Genomic DNA, 21729 nt, shown 5'->3' on the forward strand with positions numbered 1-21729 from the left:
GTCGGGATCCCGGCGCTCACCATACCGTCATGCAGACAGCCGGCATACTGACAGCTATTCTCCCTCTTGGGGTGTCCACGACACCCCTGGAGGAAGAATAGATAGCGTGGCGCACACGCCACCGTCCTCGCATATATCAGTGATATTATAGGAATTGGTCGAGAACTAGGAGCTTGAATAATTGACTTATAATGCCAACATGCAGACCTGACTAAGGTGGTTGATATCATTTTCAAACAAACTCAAACCAACAACTCACATTAACTCGAGAGAAGATTGCAGACTTCACATCTATACATAAACCAACTTTAATGAAGGATATCAACCAGGATTGGTTTCAAAAACCTCAAAACCAATGTGAGAATTACCGAAAGGACTTAATTAAGTTCAGATGTAATAAACAGATTATCGTCAAGGAGGACTATGATTCTAATCGAGTCTATAAGTGGCTACTGGGAGGCGAACCTGGGAACCATAAAGCTTATAACAGCAGTGCTAAACATAGTTGGCGCAGGAGGAAGGAACAACAACAAGCAATGTCTACTACATCAAATAACAACAGTGAGTGCACCCAGGCTGACTCCGATGGGCTACAAGGTGCCACCAGTGTCCCTTTAGGGACCTCTCGGTTCACTCCAATCACAAAGGTAAAAGGAAGACGCAGGCGCCCACCCGCAGGGGCTGGCAGTGCACAAGGAACCAGAGAATCCTCAGCAAGGATCGATCAGTAATTTACAACTTGCCCGATACATGCCTGAAATAGGGTTCCTGTAAAAAAGCCTCTCCTTTGTGCCCACCAATAACTACAACCACTTTACTTGGCAGGTGGATTTACATCGACATGCCCGCAAGCTGAGACTACAAAAGGATTTTTTAAGTCGGCATCCAGAGTCTCCCATTTGTCCCCTGGACGTCGTACACCAAAAATTTCTTAACACCAGACCCTCAATCCACAAACCCGTCAATTAAATCATATATTCGTTTATTAGACGAATCAGTTACTAAATATAGTATGGCCAAACCGAAACCTAACTACAATATGATGAGAGCGGAGAAGGAAGCTTTGAACAATCTGGGTTCTTATCAAGATATCGTCATCCGCCCCGCTGACAAGGGGGCAGGATCATTGTCCTAAATCTCACTGATTACAAACAAGAAAGAAATTTAAACTCAACTGGCAGATGCATCTACTTATGAGGCCCTCCAATATGATCCTACACGAGAATACAAAGTGGAAGAGAACCAGTTGTTAGATGAAGCATACCGAAATAGCCTGATTACATAAAAAATATGTAACGCACTTAAACAAAAGCATCCTGTGGTACCAGTATACTTTACCATCCCTAAAATCCATAAGGATTTAGAATCACCTCCGGTACGCCCGATAATAGCCGCCAGGAATTCAATATATCAACCTATTTTGATTTTCCTGGATAACATTCTGCAACCGCTTATCTTGAAACAGAAGAGCTTCATTCAGGATACCATGTGCTTTCTAAAAAGACTGGAAGCCATTAATCCAATACCACCTAACACTCTGATGTGTGTAGTCAATGTATGCAGTATGTATACAAGTATACCCCACTAGGAAGGCCTCTTAGCGATGAGAGAATTTCTCATATCTGAAGAAATGGATGCATTGGATTTGGAGCTATTCATGAAATTATTGGAACTTATGCTAAGTAGGAACTTTTTCCTGTTCGATGGTGGCTTCTATCGCCAAAGGTCCTTAGAGATGAGCGGATTCGGTTTTACTCGGTTTTACTCGGTTCTCAAAACCGAATCTTATTGGCTATCCAAAACACGTGACATCCGTGAGCCAATTAGATGCCGTTTTGAGAACCGAGTAAAACCGAGTAAAACCGAACCCTGTGCGATGTGGAACAATGTTTCCCCATCATTTGCAAACATCTTTATGTTCAAAGAAGAATTTGAGATCTTCCTTAGCATGCAGGATGTTGCCAAACAGATTCTGTCATTTTCCAGGTTCATAGATGACCTGTTCGCTTTATGAACAGGCACTGAGGAATCTTTTATTCAATTATTGTCGACAGCTAAAACTAGGGCCTCAGCGATTAAATGCACCTATTCAGTCAGAGCCCATAGTGTGAATTACCTGGATGTACAAGTGACTATAACAAATGGGAGAATACAGACCGCGCTGTTCACTAAGCCTACCGACAAGAATACTTTTCTCTTACCAAGTAGCCACCACCCCAGGGCCTTGAAAGAAGGACTACCGTGATCTGAAATGATCAGATTATCAAGAATTATCAGGGATCGAACATCGTTGGAACCAGAGCTGGATAAACTTATCTAAAAATTTGTTGAAAGGGGATACGATTTAAGAACTCTAAGAAAACAAAAGAAGGAGATCCTGCAGGTCCCAAGAGAGGACTTTATGACATCTAAGAGTAGGACACAGGAACTGGTTATCCCGTTTTTCAGCAAATTTAGTACATCAAGTACAGTGTTACCAAGGGTGACCCGTGCTCTATGGCCAATGCAGTAGCGGATCTTGCCACGGGCAAGTAGGACTTTTGCCCGGGGCGCCGCCTTCCGGAGGGCGCCGGCGCCATCCGGAGGGCGCCGCACCATGGCAAGATCCGCTGCTGCTGTGGTGCCCCCCGCTGCCCCGTGAAGGGAAACTAGACGCTACGCGTCTAGTTTCCCTTCGTGGGCTGCCCGCTGTGAAGGGAAACTAGACGCTACGCGTCTAGTTTCCCTTCCTGGAGAGGACCTTAACTGTAATGATGTGCGGTGCACGTTGACGTCATTGCGCACCGCACAGCAAAGGCCCTCTCCACGAAGGGAACTAGACGCTTAGCGTCTAGTTTTCCTTCGTGGAGAGGACCTTTGCTGTGCGGTGCGCAATGACGTCATCGCGCACCGCACATCCTACTACAGTACAGGGGGCGTAACTGACCACGCCCCCTGTATGAAGCCACACCCCTAATGCCGCCCGGGGAGCAAGAAACCCCGGAACCGGCCCTGGACCAATGGTAGCTACGGAGAAACGCTACCTTATCTTAAACAAAAGCGCCCCATGATGTGTTTCACTAGAGGTAAAAATATTAAAGATAGTGGTTCACTCTGATATAATGGGCTTTAAACCAACACAGGTAGACCGCAGCAACTTCTTGACTAAACCACCAGGGTGCTTTAGGTGCCCCAAATGCATGATGTGCGGCCATATGATGGTTGGCTACAGCTCCAAACACCCGCACAAGGGGGTATATTTACTAAGCTCCCGATTTTGACCGAGATGGTGTTTTTTCTTCAAAGTGTCATCTCGGGAATTTACTAAACTCAAATCTCGGCAGTGATGAGAGCATTCGTATTTTTTTGGAAGTCAAAGAAAAAAATTACGAATGAATACACCATCGGTCAAATACGCCTGTTATTTGGTAGAACTCTGTAATTTACTAAAAAGTGTAATTCACAAACACTGCCGGCAATAGCCAAACACTGCCGTGAAAAAATAAAATTCGTAAAAAAAAGCTAAAATAAAACAGACCTGCTTTTTTTTACCGTGTTCTGATAGGCATGCACAGATCCATGAGATCCGTGCATGTTTATCAGTGGGAAGGGGTTGGATTGTGTTAAATTTGCTGGACAAAAATGCGTGGGGTCCCCCCCCCTAAACAAAACCAGCCTCGGGCTCTTTGAGCCGGTCCTGGTTCACAAAATATGTGGGAAAAAATGACCGGGTTCCCCCATATTTCATAAACCAGCACCGGGCTCTGCGCCTGGTCCTGGTTCCAAAAATACGAGGGACAAAAAGCGTAGGGGTCCCCCGTATTTTTGAAACCAGCACCGGGCTCCACTAGCCAGGTACATAATGCCACAGCCGGGGGACACTTTTATATTGGTCCCTGCGGCCCTGGCATTACATACCCAACTAGTCACCCCTGGCCGGGGTACCCTGGAGGAGTGGGAACCCCTTAAATCAAGGGGTCCCCCCCCCTCCAGCCACCCAAGGGCCAGGGGTGAAGCCCGAGGCTATCCCCCCCATCCAAGGGCGGCGGATGGGGGGCTGATAGCCTTTTGTGAAAATGAGAATATTGTTTTTAGTAGCAGTACTACAAGTCCCAGCAAGCCTCCCCCGCAAGCTGGTACTTGGAGAACCACAAGTACCAGCATGCGGTGGAAAACCGGGCCCGCTGGTACCTGTAGTACTACTACTAAAAAAATACCCCCAAAAAAACAGGACACACACACCGTGAAAGTAAAATTTTATTACATACATGCACACCACCATACATACATACTTACCTATGTTCACACGTGGCTCGGTCCTCTTCTCCATGTAGAATCCTAGGGGTACCTGTGAAAAAAATTATACTCACATAATCCAGGGTATCTTCTTTCCTTTGTATAATCCACGTACTTGGCAAAAAAATAAAACGGAAACCCGACCACGCACTGAAAGGGGTCCCATGTTTACACATGGGACCCCTTTCCCCGACTGCCAGGACCCCCCCTGACTCCTGTCAAAGAGGGTCCCTTCAGCCAATCAGGGAGCGCCACGTCGTGGCACTCTCCTGATTGGCTGTGTGCTCCTGTAGTGTCTGTCAGGCAGCACACGGCACAGATACAATGTAGCGCCTATGCGCTCCATTGTAGCCAATGGTAGGAACTTTGCGGTCAGCGGTTGACCGAAAGTAACCTCACCGCTGACCGCAAAGTTCCCACCATTGGCTACAATGGAGCGCATAGGCGCTACATTGTATCTGTGCCGTGTGCTGCCTGACAGACACTACAGGAACACACAGCCAATCAGGAGAGTGCCACAACATGGCGCTCCCTGATTGGCTGAAGGGACCCTCTTTGACAGGAGTCAGGGGGGGTCCTGGCAGTCGGGGAAAGGGGTCCCATGTGTAAACATGGGACCCCTTTCAGTGCGTGGTCGGGTTTCCGTTTTATTTTTTTGCCAAGTACGTGGATTATACAAAGGAAAGAAGATACCCTGGATTATGTGAGTATAATTTTTTTCACAGGTACCCCTAGGATTCTACATGGAGAAGAGGACCGAGCCACGTGTGAACATAGGTAAGTATGTATGTATGGTGGTGTGCATGTATGTAATAAAATTTTACTTTCACGGTGTGTGTGTCCTGTTTTTTTGGGGGTATTTTTTTAGTAGTAGTACTACAGGTACCAGCAGGCCCGGTTTTCCACCGCATGCTGGTACTTGTGGTTCTTCAAGTACCAGCTTGCGGGGGAGGCTTGCTGGGACTTGTAGTACTGCTACTAAAAACAATATTCTCATTTTCACAAAAGGCTATCAGCCCCCCATCCGCCGCCCTTGGATGGGGGGGACAGCCTCGGGCTTCACCCCTGGCCCTTGGGTGGCTGGAGGGGGGGACCCCTTGATTTAAGGGGTTCCCACTCCTCCAGGGTACCCCGGCCAGGGGTGACTAGTTGGGTATGTAATGCCAGGGCCGCAGGGACCAATATAAAAGTGTCCCCCGGCTGTGGCATTATGTACCTGGCTAGTGGAGCCCGGTGCTGGTTTCAAAAATACGGGGGACCCCTACGCTTTTTGTCCCCCGTATTTTTGGAACCAGGACCAGGCGCAGAGCCCGGTGCTGGTTTATGAAATATGGGGGTACCCCGGTAATTTTTTCCCACATATTTTGTGAACCAGGACCGGCTCAAAGAGCCCGAGGCTGGTTTTGTTTAGGGGGGGGGGACCCCACGCATTTTCTTTTTTTGAATTTTAACAATGTTCTTTTTTTTACGAAAGGTGCACAATGAAGCCCAGCACGGATTTCACAGATCCGGCCGAGATTCATTGTGTTAATGTCGGCAGTGTTTTACAATTCACTCCCGTAAAACACTGCCAAAAAATCCGGATGACATCGACATCGGAAAATTCGAAAATGCAGAATATGACAGCTTAGTAAATTAGTCGTAATAAATTCAAAAAGTTGCAATTTTACACTTTCGATGTCATTCGTGTTTGAACTTTAACCTCATTCGGAAAAATACGAATTTTAGTAAATATACCCCAAGGACTGAATCTACAGGATCAAGCATGTCCTTTCCTGCAGATCATCGTATGTAGTATATTTGATCATATGCCTCTGCAACAAATATTATGTGGGAAAAACAATAAGGACCATGAGAGATCTCCACAGGTCTGCTATCAAGCAGGCTATTACTGGCAAAGGCTCAGAGCAACCGGTAGCCAAACATTTTGCTGAGATAGGCCACTCACTAGGGGACTTAAAACATCTGATCATAGATCATGTATGCAAGGTCCTAAGAAATCGAAGCAAAATGGATATACAAATTGGGGACAATTAACCCAGGAGGTCTTACTGAAATAATGCTTTGGAACCTGTTCTTATGATGTGGTTCCGACTAGAGACATTGATGCCACCTATATCCAATAGACTCTTTCATTTGTTTGAAAATAATGTCGACCACCTTAGTCAGGTCTGCATGTTGGCATTATAAGTCAATTATTCAAGCTCCTAGATCTCGACCAATTCCTATAATATCACTGATATCACGACTATGGCGTGGCACATGGCTTGCTGTTATGGGATAGATGTAACTTTGGGGGTCATTCCGAGTTGATCGAAGCTGTGCTAAATTTAGCACAGCTACGATCCTGAACTCAGACATGCGGGGGGATGCCCAGCACATTTACCATATGTCAAGCCTGTGCGTTTGGATAACAATGCTCCGTTTACTTTCATGTTTCTCCTTTACTTATGGGAAGAATGGGGACTGTATATTTGAGCACTGTTTTTCTATGTATTCCAGCGCGGGATGGGATGGCCACGTAGAGTCTTTAGTTTCCTAGACAACTGACTGCACGGCCCCCCATGATGCGCAAGGAAGGCGTCGGGCCTGGAGACGGGAAACACAGGTCTCCTACGACGTGTCATGTTGGCGGCTTCTCACCGATACCTAAGGTATGTTTTTTCACTTTGCTACTGTTTACTCACCTAGACAAAGGGGCATTATAGCCCTGAAACATTGGTGTCTTTTATGATGCTTATTTAATACACTTTTTAGTTACTTAAGTTCTCCAAGTGCCGCTGTTTTCTTGTCATATGTGGCCATTCATTGCAGAGGGCACTGGAGCAGCTATTGTACTTTATATATATATATATATACAGGTTGAGTATCCCATATCCAAATATTCCGAAATACGGAATATTCTGAAATACAGACTTTTTTGAGTCAGAGTGAGATAGTAAAACTTTTGTTTTATGATGGCTCAATGTACACAAACTTTGTTTAATACACAAAGTTATTAAAAATATTGTATTAAATGACCTTCAGGCTGTGTATATAAGGTGTATATGAAACATAAATGAATTGTGTGAATGTAGATACACTTTGTTTAATGCACAAAGTTATAAAAAATATTGGCTAAAATTACCTTCAGGCTGTGTGTATAAGGTGTATATGTAACATAAATGCATTCTGTGCTTAGATTTAGGTCCCATCACCATGATATCTCATTATGGTATGCAATTATTCCAAAATACGGAAAAATCCGATATCCAAAATACCTCTGGTCCCAAGCATTTTGGATAAGGGATACTCAACCTGTATATATATATATATATATATATACACACACACGAACACTGCTCCCCCGTTGCTAGAGGAAACAAACAGTGGCACACCAGAGACTTGATGAAAAAAACAAAATTGTATTTAATACATTTGCCAAAAAATTGCAAATGTTTTAAATGCAATTTTGTTTTTTTCATTGAGTCTCTGGAGTGCCGCTGTTTGTTTCCCCTAGCAACGGGGGAGCAGTGTTTGTTTATACTATTTATACTGAGGGCACCAGAGCAGCTGTCTGTTAAGAAGGAGTGCCAGTCTATTTGTTTGCAGATATATATATATATATATATATATGTGTGTGTGTGTACGTATGTATGTATTTATATATATATATATATATATATATATATATATATATATATATAATAATTATTATTATTATTTTAATTATTATTTTTTTTGCCATTTTCTTAAGGGGGTCACCAAACTCCAACTTGCCTCCAGGTGACTGGGATAAACTTATGCCTCTGGCTTCACAGTCTCCAGAGACTTAAAACCACCATTATCTATATTAACTGACTTCCTGGCTGCCCCCTCCAAGAGCAGCCAGGTCGGCTCAGTAGGGAGGGTCACTGGAGAGTGGGCGGAACAGTGGGCTTGATGATGTGATTGCGTTATCATGGCCAAACCCCCACTACACAATGCTATTATTACAGGCTCTGTCAAGGGCGTAGCTACTATAGGTGCAGGCAGTGCAGCTGATATGGGGCCCACTTTTCCTGTCAGAGTTACATGTCTTATACCTGTATACATTTTTCACCATTGGGTGGTACGTAGAGGTCCTTTCAAACTTTTTCCTTGGGGACTGTAATATATCTAGCAATGCCCCAGGACCTGCTCATTGTAGTGTGTTATAAAATGAACTAGAGGGCATTATAATATTATATAATATGAAATGGGGCACTGTAATGAGGCACAATATGAACGGGAGCACTATATATCATAATGTGAGTTGGGGGTACTGTGTGGTATAATGTGTACTGGCAGCTCTGAAATGTGACATAGGGTGAACTTAAGCACTACTGCGATTCACAAAAGAAACCAGGGTACTACTATGGGGCATAACATTAAATAAGGCTCTACTATGGTTCAGAAAATGAACTAGGGCATTATTATCGGGCAAAAGATTAACAATTGCTGCAGAGAAGTGTCTTTCTAGAAGCATTGAGACGGGGGCTCCTTCAAAATGTTGCAATGGAGCCCACAAAGTTCTGGCTACGCCCTGGGCTCTGTGAAATGGGGGACAGGGCCATGATGATGCGATTCAGCGCAAGTTACGTCGTCTGTCGACCGGACCACCCACTTTTCCCTTCCTTGTGCGTTGGGATGGCGGCTGACTTGGTAGACTTGCCCACTTTTGCCCCTATCCTGTCTTTACCTGATATATTCATATCTGACTGACTGGTGATAGAGCTGACAAAACAACCAAGCAACTGCCTTTGAAGAGCTATTAGGATTTGAGATTAATCACCTTTAAGTACACACAATTAATTGCTTTGTGGAATGTGTCACGTCTTGTCACTACACAGCGGAGCTAGAATGACCGGCCTGTCCCTGTGTTTTTTTAAACATTCAATCCACTAAGAACACATGGATTGTTCTGCCTTGATTCATGTAGTGTATCTCCTTTCTGCTGAAAGTACTAGCAGCCAAGAGACTTTTAGTAAATAAACTCCTAGGTGTGCAGAGGATTAGCAGCGAGAATGGACATCCAAGCTAGCGGAGGCTTACCACCATGAATGGACGATAAAGCGCAACAAAGCCACACATTCTCAACAGAGATTTATGTGGGCAAAAGAATCTCAGTAATTGAGTTGTGAAAGCCCCAGTACAGTGACTACGCATTAGTGACTATTTACACATACCTGTCGTCAATCTTTTCTCCTTGTTGCAGGAGTTGTTTTACAAGGCGAGTGTTACCATTCCAGGCTGCCAAATGAAGTGCTCTCCAGTCATTACTGCCATGGCACAATTTATCTGGTAGGCTCAGCTCCTCGCTCAGCTGTAGGCATCTTCTGGCCATCTCGGCTTCAGGAGGAAGTCTCCCTACTTTCTGCTGCATACCTTGCAATACAAGACCCACAGCTTCATTATTACTCAAAATGGTGATCAGACATATCATAATGAAAATGCATTTATCCACATCACAGAATTCCAAAGTGATTTATTTATTGGGCGCCACAATTGGTCCGTAGCGCCATACAGAGCAGGGGTGTGTGGTGAGGTAAATGGCTAAGGAGGCACTGGCTAGTACCAGAGCCAGATTTACACACAATATATGAGCCCAAGGGTTCATGTGGGCATAATACACAGGTGCAGCAGTATAAACTGCTGAAAATTTGGTGCCCAAGCAGGAGGTATGGAGTGTAGCTGATGTGCAAAAGAAGTGGGTCATGAGAACAGGAGGGAGGAGAACCCTGCTAATGACCTTACAGTCTATAGGGAAAGGGGAGACAAATGCAAGACATACAGAATGAGCCAATGTAAGGGGGGCCAAGGCAGGAAGCAGGAGTGAGGGAATGGGAGGGTGTACAAGAGTGAGTTACACTACTTGGTGACTTGGTTAAGTGATGGACTGATATGCTTTTATGAACAGGTGGGTTTTATAATACACATATTGTAACATAAATGAGCCTATGTTAGCTCACACATACTGTACATATTTACACAGAACACTTCAAAGGCCTAACTGTAGGTGCTAAACATCTATAGATAAAATTCACTCCTTAACTGAACTCCAATACACATATAATAGTTGCAGTAAATACTTGACAGTGATTCACAAGCTGACAATGTGGCTGTCAAGGTGTCCTGGAAAGAATGCAATATTGGGGGTAGTGTAACTGGCTAATATGTGTACACCGAGCATCGCAGCGATACTCAGTGGCACATCGCATGCAACTGAATTTACCACAGATAACTCCGTGTCGAGTACGTGACGCCAACATTTGGGATGCCGGCCTCCCGACAGTGAGAATCCCGACAGGAGGGAATGTAACTATACTTACCTTCATCCAATGCCCCCCTAACCCTAACCCTCCCGCAGCCTAAACCTAACCCTACCCCCCCGCAGCTTAACTCTAAACCTTCCTCAGCTCTAACCCCCCACCCCACAGCCTACACCTAACCCCCACTTCCCGCAGCCTTACCCTAACCATTCGCCAGCAGCCTAATCCAACCCTCCAGCTTGCCTATCCTGCGTTCCGGAAGTGAAACGATATAGATTCCGGGTGTCGGTATTTCAGCACCTGGATTTTGATCCCAATCGGGATTCCGGCATCGGTCTTTTTAGCTGTATCGGCATCCCGACATCGGTATTCTGACAGCTGGGATCCCGAACGTGGGGATCTTGACCAGATCCCATAACTCCCAGGGACAATGGAAGCATTGGCCTCCTTCTTGTCAGGGGAGAGCAAGGCACACAAATAAATCAATCTATAACTGCTGCCTATGCCCTGCTGATCAATGCAATGGCACATACAGCAGTTATAGATGAATCTATCTGTGGGGTACAGTAAAGTTTTTTTTTTATTGTGACATGGCATACTGTACATGATGCGCAGTGTTACATCGTACTACTGACAGAGGGGGGCCGAGGCACAAAGAGGAGCAGTGTCAGCCAAAAGACACAGGAGGTGTCTGTGGGCAGGAGGCAGAGGGTTGCGGGGGCTGGAGCTGGAAAGACACTGCGGGGCTGGAGACAGAAGTGGGCTGGCTGGAACTGAGGAGACTGTGTGGGCCTGAAGACAGAAGGGTGCTGGCTGAAACTGAAGTGATACCGCGGGCCCAGAGACAGGAGAGGGCTGGCCTAATGGGAGAGACACTGTGGGGCTGAAAATGGAAGAGGGCTGGCTGGAACTGGAGAGACACTGTGCAGCTGAAGACAGAAGGCTGGAACTGGTAAGATACTGTGGGGCTGGAGACATTAACGTACTGGCTGAAACTGGAGAGACACTGTGGGCCTGAAGACAGAAGGGAGCTGGCTGAAACTGGAGAGACACTGTGGGACTGAAGACTGAAGAGGGCTGGCTGAATGGGAGAGACACTGTGGGGCTGAAGACGGAAGAAGGCTGGCTGGAACTGGAGAGACGCTGTGCGGCTGAAGACAGAAGGCTTGAACTGGTAAGATACTACGGGGCTGGAGACATTAGTGGGCTGGCTGGAACTGGAGAGACACTGTGGGCTTGAAAACAGAAGAAGGCTGGCTGAAACTGGAGAGACACTGTGGGGCTGAAGACAGAAGAGGGCCAGCTGGATCTCTGAAGAGACGCTGTGTGGCTGATGACAGAAGGCTGGAACTGGTGAGACACTGTTGGGTTGAAGACAGAAGGTTACTGGATGGAACTGGAGAGACGCTGTGAGGCTGAAGACAGAAGTGGGCTGGCTGGAACTGGAAAGATGCTGTTCGGCTGAAGACAGAAGGTTACTGGCTTAAACTGGAGAGACGCTGTGGGACTGAAGACAGAAGTGGGCTGGCTGGAACTGGAGAGACTGTGTGGGCCTGAAGACAGAAGGATGCTGGCTTGAACTGGAGAGATACTGTGGGCTCGAAGAAAGAAGAGGTCTGGCCTAATGGGAGAGACAATGAGGGGCTAAAGACAGAAGAGGGCTGGCTGGAACTGGAGAGATGCTGTGCAGCTGAAGACAGAAGGCTGGAACTGGTAAGATACTGTGGTGCTGGAGACATTAGCAGGCTGGCTGGAACTGGTAAAGATACTGTGGGCCTGAAGACAAAAGGGGTCTGGCTGAAACTGGAGAGACACTGGGGCTGAAGACAGAAGAGGGCTGGCTGAATGGGAAAGACACTGCGGGGCTGAAGACGGAATAGGGCTGGCTGGCACTGGAGAGACACTGTGCAGCTGAAGACAGAAGGCTGGAACTGGTAAGATACTGTGGGGCTGGAGACATTAGCGTGCTGGCTGAAACTGGAGAGACACTGTGGGTCTGAAGACAGAAGGGGGTTGGCTGAAACTGGAGAGACACTGTGGGACTGAAGACATAAGAGGGCTGGCTGAATGGGAGAGACACTGTGGGGCTGAAGACAGAAGGCTGGAACTGGTAAGATACTATGGGGTTTTATTTAATTATTTATTTATTAACAGTTTCTTATATAGCGCAGCAAATTCCGTTGTGCTTTACAATTGGAAATAACAATGATATAACAAAACAATGATATAACAAATCTGGGTAATAACAAACAGTCATAGAGGTAGATCTTACAATCTATAGGGAAATAGGCATGGATACACAAGGATAGGTGCTATCTATTGCATATTTGTCCACCAGATTGCAAAAGTTCTTGGTGGGCTGTATGATATGGTCATACAACAATGATGAACTGGGGTCGAAAGGAAGGATGAGAAGAAATGTGAGGATATGTGTGGACTGTGCAGAGTGGATGCAATTTGATAGGAAGGTTTATGAAAGTTATGGGGGCTGTTCTGGAATTTGATACGCTTGCCTGAAGAGGTGAGTTTTCAGGGAACGCTTGAAGGTTTGGAGACTAGAGGAGAGTCTTATTGTACTTGGTAGGGCATTCCACAGAGTGGGTGCAGCCCGATGAAAGTCCTGCAATTGTGAGTGGGAGCGAGTAATGAGTGTGGATGAGAGACGCAGATCTTGTGAAGAGCGAAGAGGTCGGGTTGGGAGATATTTTGAGATAAGCGAAGTGATATACGTTGGTGTAGTTTGGTTAATGGCCTTGTGTGTGAGTATAAGTATTTTATATTGAATACGGTAGAATACAGGTAACCAATGGAGGGACTGACAGAGTGGATCTGCAGACGATGAATGTCTAGCGAGGAAGATTAGCCTTGCCGCTGCATTCAGAATGGATTGTAGTGGTGAGAGTCTTGTTTTGGTAAGACCAGTCAGGAGACTATTACAATAATCAATGCGGGAGATAATGAGAGCATGGATTAGAGTTTTAGTTGTGTTTTGTGTAAGGTATGGTCGTATTTTGGATATGTTTTTTTAGATGCATGTAACATGATCTTGAGACAGATTGAATGTAGGGAACAAAGGACAGATCAGAGTCAAGAATGACACCTAGGCAGCGAGCTTGTGTGGTAGGGTAGATTGTCGAGTTTTCAACGGTGATAGAGATATCAGGTTGGTACCTACTATTGGCCGGTGGAAATATAATTAACTCTGTCTTTGAAATATTAAGTTTGAGGTGGCGAGATGTCATCCAAGATGAAATGGCAGATAGGCATTCAGTGACACGTCCCAATACAGATAGACATTAGTGGGCTGGCTGGAACTGAAGAGATACTGTGGGCTTGAAGACAGAAGAAGGCCGGCTGGATCTGTAGAGATACTGTGTGGCTGAAGACAGAAGGCTGGAACTAGTGAGACACTGTTGGGTTGAAGGCAGAAGGTTACTGGATGGAACTGGGGAGACGCTGTGGGGCTGAATACAGAAGTGGGCTGGCTGGAACTGGAAAGATGCTGTTCGGCTGAAGACAAAAGATCAGAACTGGTGAGATACTGTGGGCCTGAAGACAGAAGGCTAGAACTGGAGATACACTGTGGGGCTGAAGACAGAGGGGACTGACTGGAACTGGAGAGACTCTGTGGGGCTGAAGATAGAAGGGAGCTCGCTTGAGAGAAACTGGGGGGCTGAAGAGATGAATGGGGGCTGGCTAGAGTTGGAGAGACAGAAGAGGCTGGAGAGACACGCGGAGTGGGAGGGTAAAAAAGCAGAAGAGGGAGGGATGGCTAGAGAGAAAGAATGTGGCTGGCTGGAGCTGGAGAGAAACTAGGGGACCGGAGATACAGAAGGGGGCTTGCTGGAGAGTCACAAGGGGCTATGAGGCTGAAGATATCTGAGGGAAAGTAGATTAAGATTATCCACAACTGGTAGGATTACTGGTACATTACTTATTCCTTTTGCCCCCTCAGATGTACTACTGTGCATACACCAATGGAGGGTGGTGTGATGGCGCCTCAAACTATTTTGCCTTCAGGTGCCTGGTATGCAATTACACCCATGAGTGACAACTCAACATCTATCCCCCCTTTTCCCCTGATTTCCAAGTATCTTTGCTAGATACAAGTTTATCGTACATCGGCCAGTATCCTGGAGGTTAGAATACCGACACCGGGATCCCAGCCACCAAAATGCCAACAGCAGGGCGAGCGCTAGAAAGCTAGAAAAAAAATAAAAGAAAGGACTTTTTCCGCTTGAAAAAAAAGGACATTTATGGTAGACTTACCATTGTTAAATCTCTTTCTGCGAGGTACACTGGATCCCACAGGGAATAACATTGGGGTGTAGAGTTGGATCTTGATCCAAGGCACCAACAGGCTAAAGCTTTTGACTGTTCCCAGGATGCACTGCACCGCCTCCTATATAGCCCTGCCTCCAGGCACTGGAGCTCAGTTTTGTTAACCAGTCCAGTGCAGTAGCAGGTAAGAGAGACGGTAGATGTTAGTCACATAGAACCACATTCTCACGACAGGAGAAGGTACCAGCGGTTAATGCCATACAAACCCAAAGAAGCTAAGTGCTTCAAGGTGGGCGCCCTGTGGAATTCCGTGTACCTCGCAGAAAGAGATTTAACAATGGTAAGTCTACCATAAATCTCCTTTTCTGCAGCTGGGTACACTGGTATTCCACAGGGAATAACATCGGGGATGTCCTAAAGCAGTTCCTCATGGGAGGGGATGAACTGTAGCGAGCACAAGAACTCGGCATCCAAAGGAAGCATCCTGGGAGGCGGAAGTATCAAAGGCATCGAACCTAAAGAACGCGTTCACTGAGGACCACTTAGCCACCTTGCACAAATGTCCTGCGGACGCGCCACGGTGGGCCGCCCAAGAAGGTCCAACCGACTGAGTAGAATGGGCCTTGATAGCAGCAGGAGCTGGGAGCCCAGCCTGCGCATAAGCTTGTGCAATCGCCATTCTAATCCATCTAGCCAAGGTTTGCTTATTCGCAGGCCATCCACAATTGTGAAAACCAAAAAGTACAAAAAGGGAATCTGGCCTCCTGATAGAGGCAGTCCTTTCCATGTCCAAAGATCTTTCTTTGGAGGACAAACCAGAAAAGATGAACGCTGGAACCACAATCTCCTGGTTAAGGTGGAAATAACCAGGGCGAGTTTGAAGAACTGCCCGGTCACGGTAAAAAATCAGAAAGGGCGGATGACAGGACAAAGCGCCTAAGTCCGACACCCTCCTAGCAGAGGTAATAGCTAACAGAAACACGACCTTAAGCATAAGGCATTTAAGGTCCACAGACTCAAGAGGTTCAAATGGAGACTCATGCAGGGCATTTAAGATGACAGACAGATCCTATGGAGCAACAGGAGGGACATAGGGAGGCTGAATCCTTAGAACACCCTGAGTGAAAGTGTGAACGTCACTGAAACCACACCGACAAGGCAGATATATGAAACTTGAGGGAGGCCAGACAAAGGCTCAAGTCTTGGCCTTGTTGTAGAAAAGCCAAAAGTCTGGAAGTTTTGAAAGTTTATGCATCATTATTCTTAGCAGCACACCATGTGAAGTAAGAATTCCAGACCCTGTAATAAATCCGAACCGAAGCCAGTTTACTGGCTTTCAACTAGAGATGTGCACCGGAAATTTTTCGGGTTTTGTGTTTTGGTTTTAGATTCGGTTCCGCGGCCGTGTTTTGGATTCGGACGCGTTTTGCCAAAACCTCCCTGAAATTTTTTTGTCGGATTCGGGTGTGTTTTGGATTCGGGTGTTTTTTTACAAAAAACCCTCAAAAACAGCTTAAATCATAGAATTTGGGGGTCATTTTGATCCCATAGTATTATTAACCTCAATAACCATAATTTACATTCATTTTCAGTCTATTCTGAACACCTCACACCTCACAATATTATTTTTAGTCCTAAAATTTGCACCGAGGTCGCTGGATGGCTAAGCTAAGCGACACAAGTGGCCGACACAAACACCTGGCCCATCTAGGAGTGGCACTGCAGTGTCAGGCAGGATGGCACTTCAAAAAAATAGTCCCCAAACAGCACATGATGCAGAGAAAAAAAGAGGCGCACCAAGGTCGCTGTGTGACTAAGCTAAGCGACACAAGTGGCCGACACAAACACCTGGCCCATCTAGGAGTGGCACTGCAGTGTCAGACAGGATGGCACTTCAAAAAAATAGTCCCCAAACAGCACATGATGCAAAGAAAAAAAGAGGCGCACCAAGGTCGCTGTGTGACTAAGCTAAGCGACACAAGTGGCCGACACAAACACCTGGCCCATCTAGGAGTGGCACTGCAGTGTCAGACAGGATGGCACTTCAAAAAAATAGTCCCCAAACAGCACATGATGCAAAGAAAAAAAGAGACGCACCAAGGTCGCTGTGTGACTAAGCTAAGCGACACAAGTGGCCGACATAAACACCTGGCCCATCTAGGAGTGGCACTGCAGTGTCAGACAGGATGGCACTTCAAAAAAATAGTCCCCAAACAGCACATGATGCAAAGAAAAAAAGAAGCGCACCAAGGTCGCTGTGTGACTAAGCTAAGCGACACAAGTGGCCGACACAAACACCTGGCCCATGTAGGAGTGGCACTGCAGTGTCAGACAGGATGGCACTTCAAAAAAATAGTCCCCAAACAGCACATGATGCAAAGAAAAAAAGAGACGCACCAAGGTCGCTGTGTGACTAAGCTAAGCGACACAAGTGGCCGACACAAACACCTGGCCCTTCTAGGAGTGGCACTGCAGTTTTCTAGCGAGAGGATGAGTGCTTCCATCCTCATCTGAATCTGAACCACTAGCCATGAACATAGGCCAAGGCCTCAGCCGTTCCTTGCCACTCCGTGTCGTAAATGGCATATTGGCAAGTTTACGCTTCTCATCAGACGCTTTTAATTTTGATTTTTGGGTCATTTAACTGAACTTTTGTTTTTTGGATTTTACATGCTCTCTACTATGACATTGGGCATCGGCCTTGGCAGACGACGTTGATGGCATTTCATCGTCTCGGCCATGACTAGTGGCATCAGCTTCAGCACGAGGTGGAAGTGGATCTTGATCTTTCCCTATTTTAACCTCCACATTTTTGTTCTCCATTTTTTAATGTGTGGAATTATATGCCAGTATCAATAGCAATGGCCTACTACTATATATACTGCGCACAACTGAAATGCACCACAGGTATGGATGGATAGTATACTTGACGGCACAGAGGTAGGTAGAACAGTGGCCTTCCGTACCGTACTGCTATATATACTGGTGGTCACTGTCAGCAAACTGCAAAACTAAAATGCACCACAGGTATAGAATCTAGATGGATAGTATACTTGACGACACAGAGGTAGGTAGAGCAGTGGCCTTCCGTACCGTACTGATATATATACTGGTGGTCACTGTCAGCAAACTGCAAAACTAAAATGCACCACAGGTATAGAATCTAGATGGATAGTATACTTGACGACACAGAGGTAGGTAGAGCAGTGGCCTTCTGTACCGTACTGCTATATATACTGGTGGTCACTGTCAGCAAACTGCAAAACTAAAATGCACCACAGGTATAGAATCTAGATGGATAGTATACTTGACGACACAGAGGTAGGTAGAGCAGTGGCCTTCCGTACCGTACTGCTATATATACTGGTGGTCACTGTCAGCAAACTGCAAAACTAAAATGCACCACAGGTATAGAATCTAGATGGATAGTATACTTGACGACACAGAGGTAGGTAGAGCAGTGGCCTTCCGTACCGTACTGCTATATATACCTGTGGTCACTGTCAGCAAACTGCAAAACTAAAATGCACCACAGGTGTAGAATCTAGATGAATAGTATACTTGACGACACAGAGGTAGGTAGAGCAGTGGCCTTCCGTACCGTACTGCTATATATACTGGTGGTCACTGTCAGCAAACTGCAAAACTAAAATACACCACAGGTATAGAATCTAGATGGATAGTATACTTGACGACACAGAGGTAGGTAGAGCAGTGGCCTTCCGTACAGTACTGCTATATATACTGGTGGTCACTGTCAGCAAACTGCAAAACTAAAATGCACCACAGGTATAGAATCTAGATGGATAGTATACTTGACGACACAGAGGTAGGTAGAGCAGTGGCCTTCCGTACCGTACTGCTATATATACTGGTGGTTACTGTTAGCAAACTGCAAAACTAAAATGCACCACAGGTATAGCATCTAGATGGATAGTATACTTGACGACACAGAGGTAGGTAGAGCAGTGGCCTTCCGTACCGTACTGCTATATATACTGGTGGTCACTGTCAGCAAACTGCAAAACTAAAATGCACCACAGGTATAGAATCTAGATGGATAGTATACTTGACGACACAGAGGTAGGTAGAGCAGTGGCCTTCCGTACCGTACTGCTATATATACTGGTGGTCACTGTCAGCAAACTGCAAAACTAAAATGCACCACAGGTATAGAATCTAGATGGATAGTATACTTGACGACACAGAGGTAGGTAGAGCAGTGGCCTTCCGTACCGTACTGCTATATATACTGGTGGTCACTGTTAGCAAACTGCAAAACTAAAATGCACCACAGGTATAGCATCTAGATGGATAGTATACTTGACGACACAGAGGTAGGTAGAGCAGTGGCCTTCCGTACTGTACTGCTATATATACTGGTGGTCACTGGTCAGCAAAACTCTGCACTGTACTCCTCTTATATAATATACTGGTGGTCCCCAGTACCCACAATTAAGCAGTGTAAGCACAGATATATGCAGCACACTGAGCACAGATATGGAGCGTTTTTCAGGCAGACAACGTATACTGGTGGTCACTGGTCAGCAAAACTCTGCACTGTACTCCTCCTATATAATATACTGGTGGTCCCCAGTACCCACAATAAAGCAGTGTGAGCACAGATATATGCAGATCCGGGTAGACACAAGGACCCTGAACAAGGAGGTCTGGGCGTTGAGGAAGTAGAAGAGGACGCTCTATCGAGAGACCCTGCAGGTCTGAGAACCAATGCAGTCTGGGCCACGCTGGAGCGACTAGAAGTAGTATTCCTCCTTCTTGCTTGAACTTCTGTATTACCCTGGGCAGAAGTGACACTGGAGGGAACACGTATGGCAGCCTAAAGTTCCATGGAATTGCCAGTGCGTCCACGAACGCTGCTTGAGGATCCCTTGTCCTTGCTCCGAAGACCGGAACATTGTGATTGTGTCAAGATGCCATCAGGTCTACATCTGGTAGGCCCCACTTGTCCACTAGGAGTTGAAAGACCTCCGGCTGAAGGCTCCACTCTCTGGCGTGCATGTCCTGATGACTGAGGAAGTCTGCTTCCCAGTTGAGGACTCCCGGAATGAACAGTGCCGATATGGCTGGCAGATGGCGTTCCGCATATTGGAGGATTTCTGACACTTCCATCATTGCCATGCGACTTTGAGTGCTGCCTTGATGATTTATGTACGCCACCGTGGTGGCGTTGTCTTATTGTACTTGAACATGCCTGTTCTGTACCAGAGGCAAGGCCAGTGTCAACGCATTGAACACTGCCCGCAATTTATCGGAAGGAGAGATTCCTCTCTGGTCCACCGACCCTGGAGAGTGTTGCTCCAACATCGCGCCCCAACCTCGCAGACTGATGTCCGTTGTCAGGAGGACCCAGTTGGAGATCCAGAAGGGACAGCCCCTGCTCAACTGTTGGCCCTGTAGCCACCAGCTCAGTGACAGATGAACCTCTGGAGTCATTTGAGACCTGATCCGGTGAGGCAGGCCATCCCACTTGGAAAGGATTAACCTCTGCAGAGGGCGGGAATGAAATTGAGCGTACTCTACCATGTCGAATGCCGACACCATGAGGCCTAGCACTTGCATCGCCGAGTGTATTGATACTCTCTGGCGAGAGAGGAAGCATCTGATCCTGTCCTAACATTTCAGGACCTTCTCTGGAGACAAGAACAATTGTTGGTTGTGTGTGTCCAACAATGCCCCCAGATACACCATGCTCTGAGCAGGGACCAGAGAGGACTTCTTCCAGTTGATGAGCCACCCGTGGGCTTGTAGGAATTGGACCGTCAGTTCCAGATGACTGCGGAGAACTTCTGGGGAGTTCACCAGGATCAGCAAGTCGTCCAGAGACGGAGAAGAGCCGTCATGACTGCCATGACCTTAGTGAAGATCCGAGGAGCCGTGGTCAGTCCGAATGGCAAGGCCTGGAATTGATAATGTATGTTGCCAGTAGCAAACCGCAGATATGCTGATGCAACATGGTAATAGGAATGTGCAGGTAAGCATCCTGTATGTCCATGGATACTATATAGTCCTTGGGTTCCATGGCCAGTACAAGGTTGACTATAGGCCGGGAGGACCCATTTGGTTTCGGGACTAGAAACAGGGTTGAATAGTAGTCCCTGCCCCTTTGAGAAAGAAGTACAGGCACAATCACTCCAGTATCTAGGAGAGATTGTACAACCAAGTGTAAAGTCTGTGCTTTCAGCGGATCCGAAGGGATAACCATTGAGCAGAACTGGTGAGGGAGACGTCTCTGGAAGGAGATCACGTACCCGTGAGAGACAACTTCCCATACCCAGGCATCTGAAGTGGTCCTTAACCAGGCCTGAGTGAACTGCAGAAGTCGGCCTCCCACCCTGGGGTCCCCCAGGGGAAGGCCCACCCTGTCATGCCACAGGCTTGTCCTGTTTGGAAGCAGGCTGACGGGTGGCTCAAGATTGCTTAGACTTGGGCTTGGTGGTTTTTGAAGTACAAGCCTGTCTCGGGTACGCCTGACCCTTTGCTTTACCTTGAGGTCGAAAGAAACGAAAAGTGGTACTCTTAGCCTTCGGAGCAGAAGGATTAGTACTTGGGAGAAATGCAGTCTTAGCTGTTGCCAAGTCAGTCACGATCTTGTTCAGATCCTCCCCAAATAGTATGTCTTCCTTAAAAGGGAGAACCTCCAAGGTCTTTTTGGAGTCCAGGTCCACTTTCCAGGACCTTAACCACAAAATCCAGCGAGCCAGGATAGACGTAGTAGATGCCTTGGCCGCCATTACGCCTGCATCAGAGGCCGCCTCCTGAATATAGTGAGAGGCTGTGGTAATATACGACAGATATTGTCTGGCAGCGTCAGAAAAATGTAGAGGTACCTCATCCTCAATTGCCTGAACCCATGCTTCAATAGCTTTTGCAGCCAAAGAGG

General features: G+C 46.5%; 1 protein-coding gene across 1 annotated transcript in view; it reads right to left on the bottom strand.

Moving 5' to 3' along the window:
- Positions 1 to 21729, bottom strand: part of ANKRD65 (ankyrin repeat domain 65) — an 83707-nt gene that overhangs the window by 14788 nt on the left and 47190 nt on the right. The window contains exon 3 of the mRNA XM_063941873.1: positions 9462 to 9660. Within this exon, the coding sequence (XP_063797943.1) occupies positions 9462 to 9660 (199 nt within the window). The remainder of the gene's footprint in view (positions 1 to 9461; positions 9661 to 21729) is intronic.

Source organism: Pseudophryne corroboree, chromosome 10 (assembly GCF_028390025.1).
Source record: "Pseudophryne corroboree isolate aPseCor3 chromosome 10, aPseCor3.hap2, whole genome shotgun sequence".
Classification (NCBI taxonomy): domain Eukaryota; kingdom Metazoa; phylum Chordata; class Amphibia; order Anura; family Myobatrachidae; genus Pseudophryne; species Pseudophryne corroboree.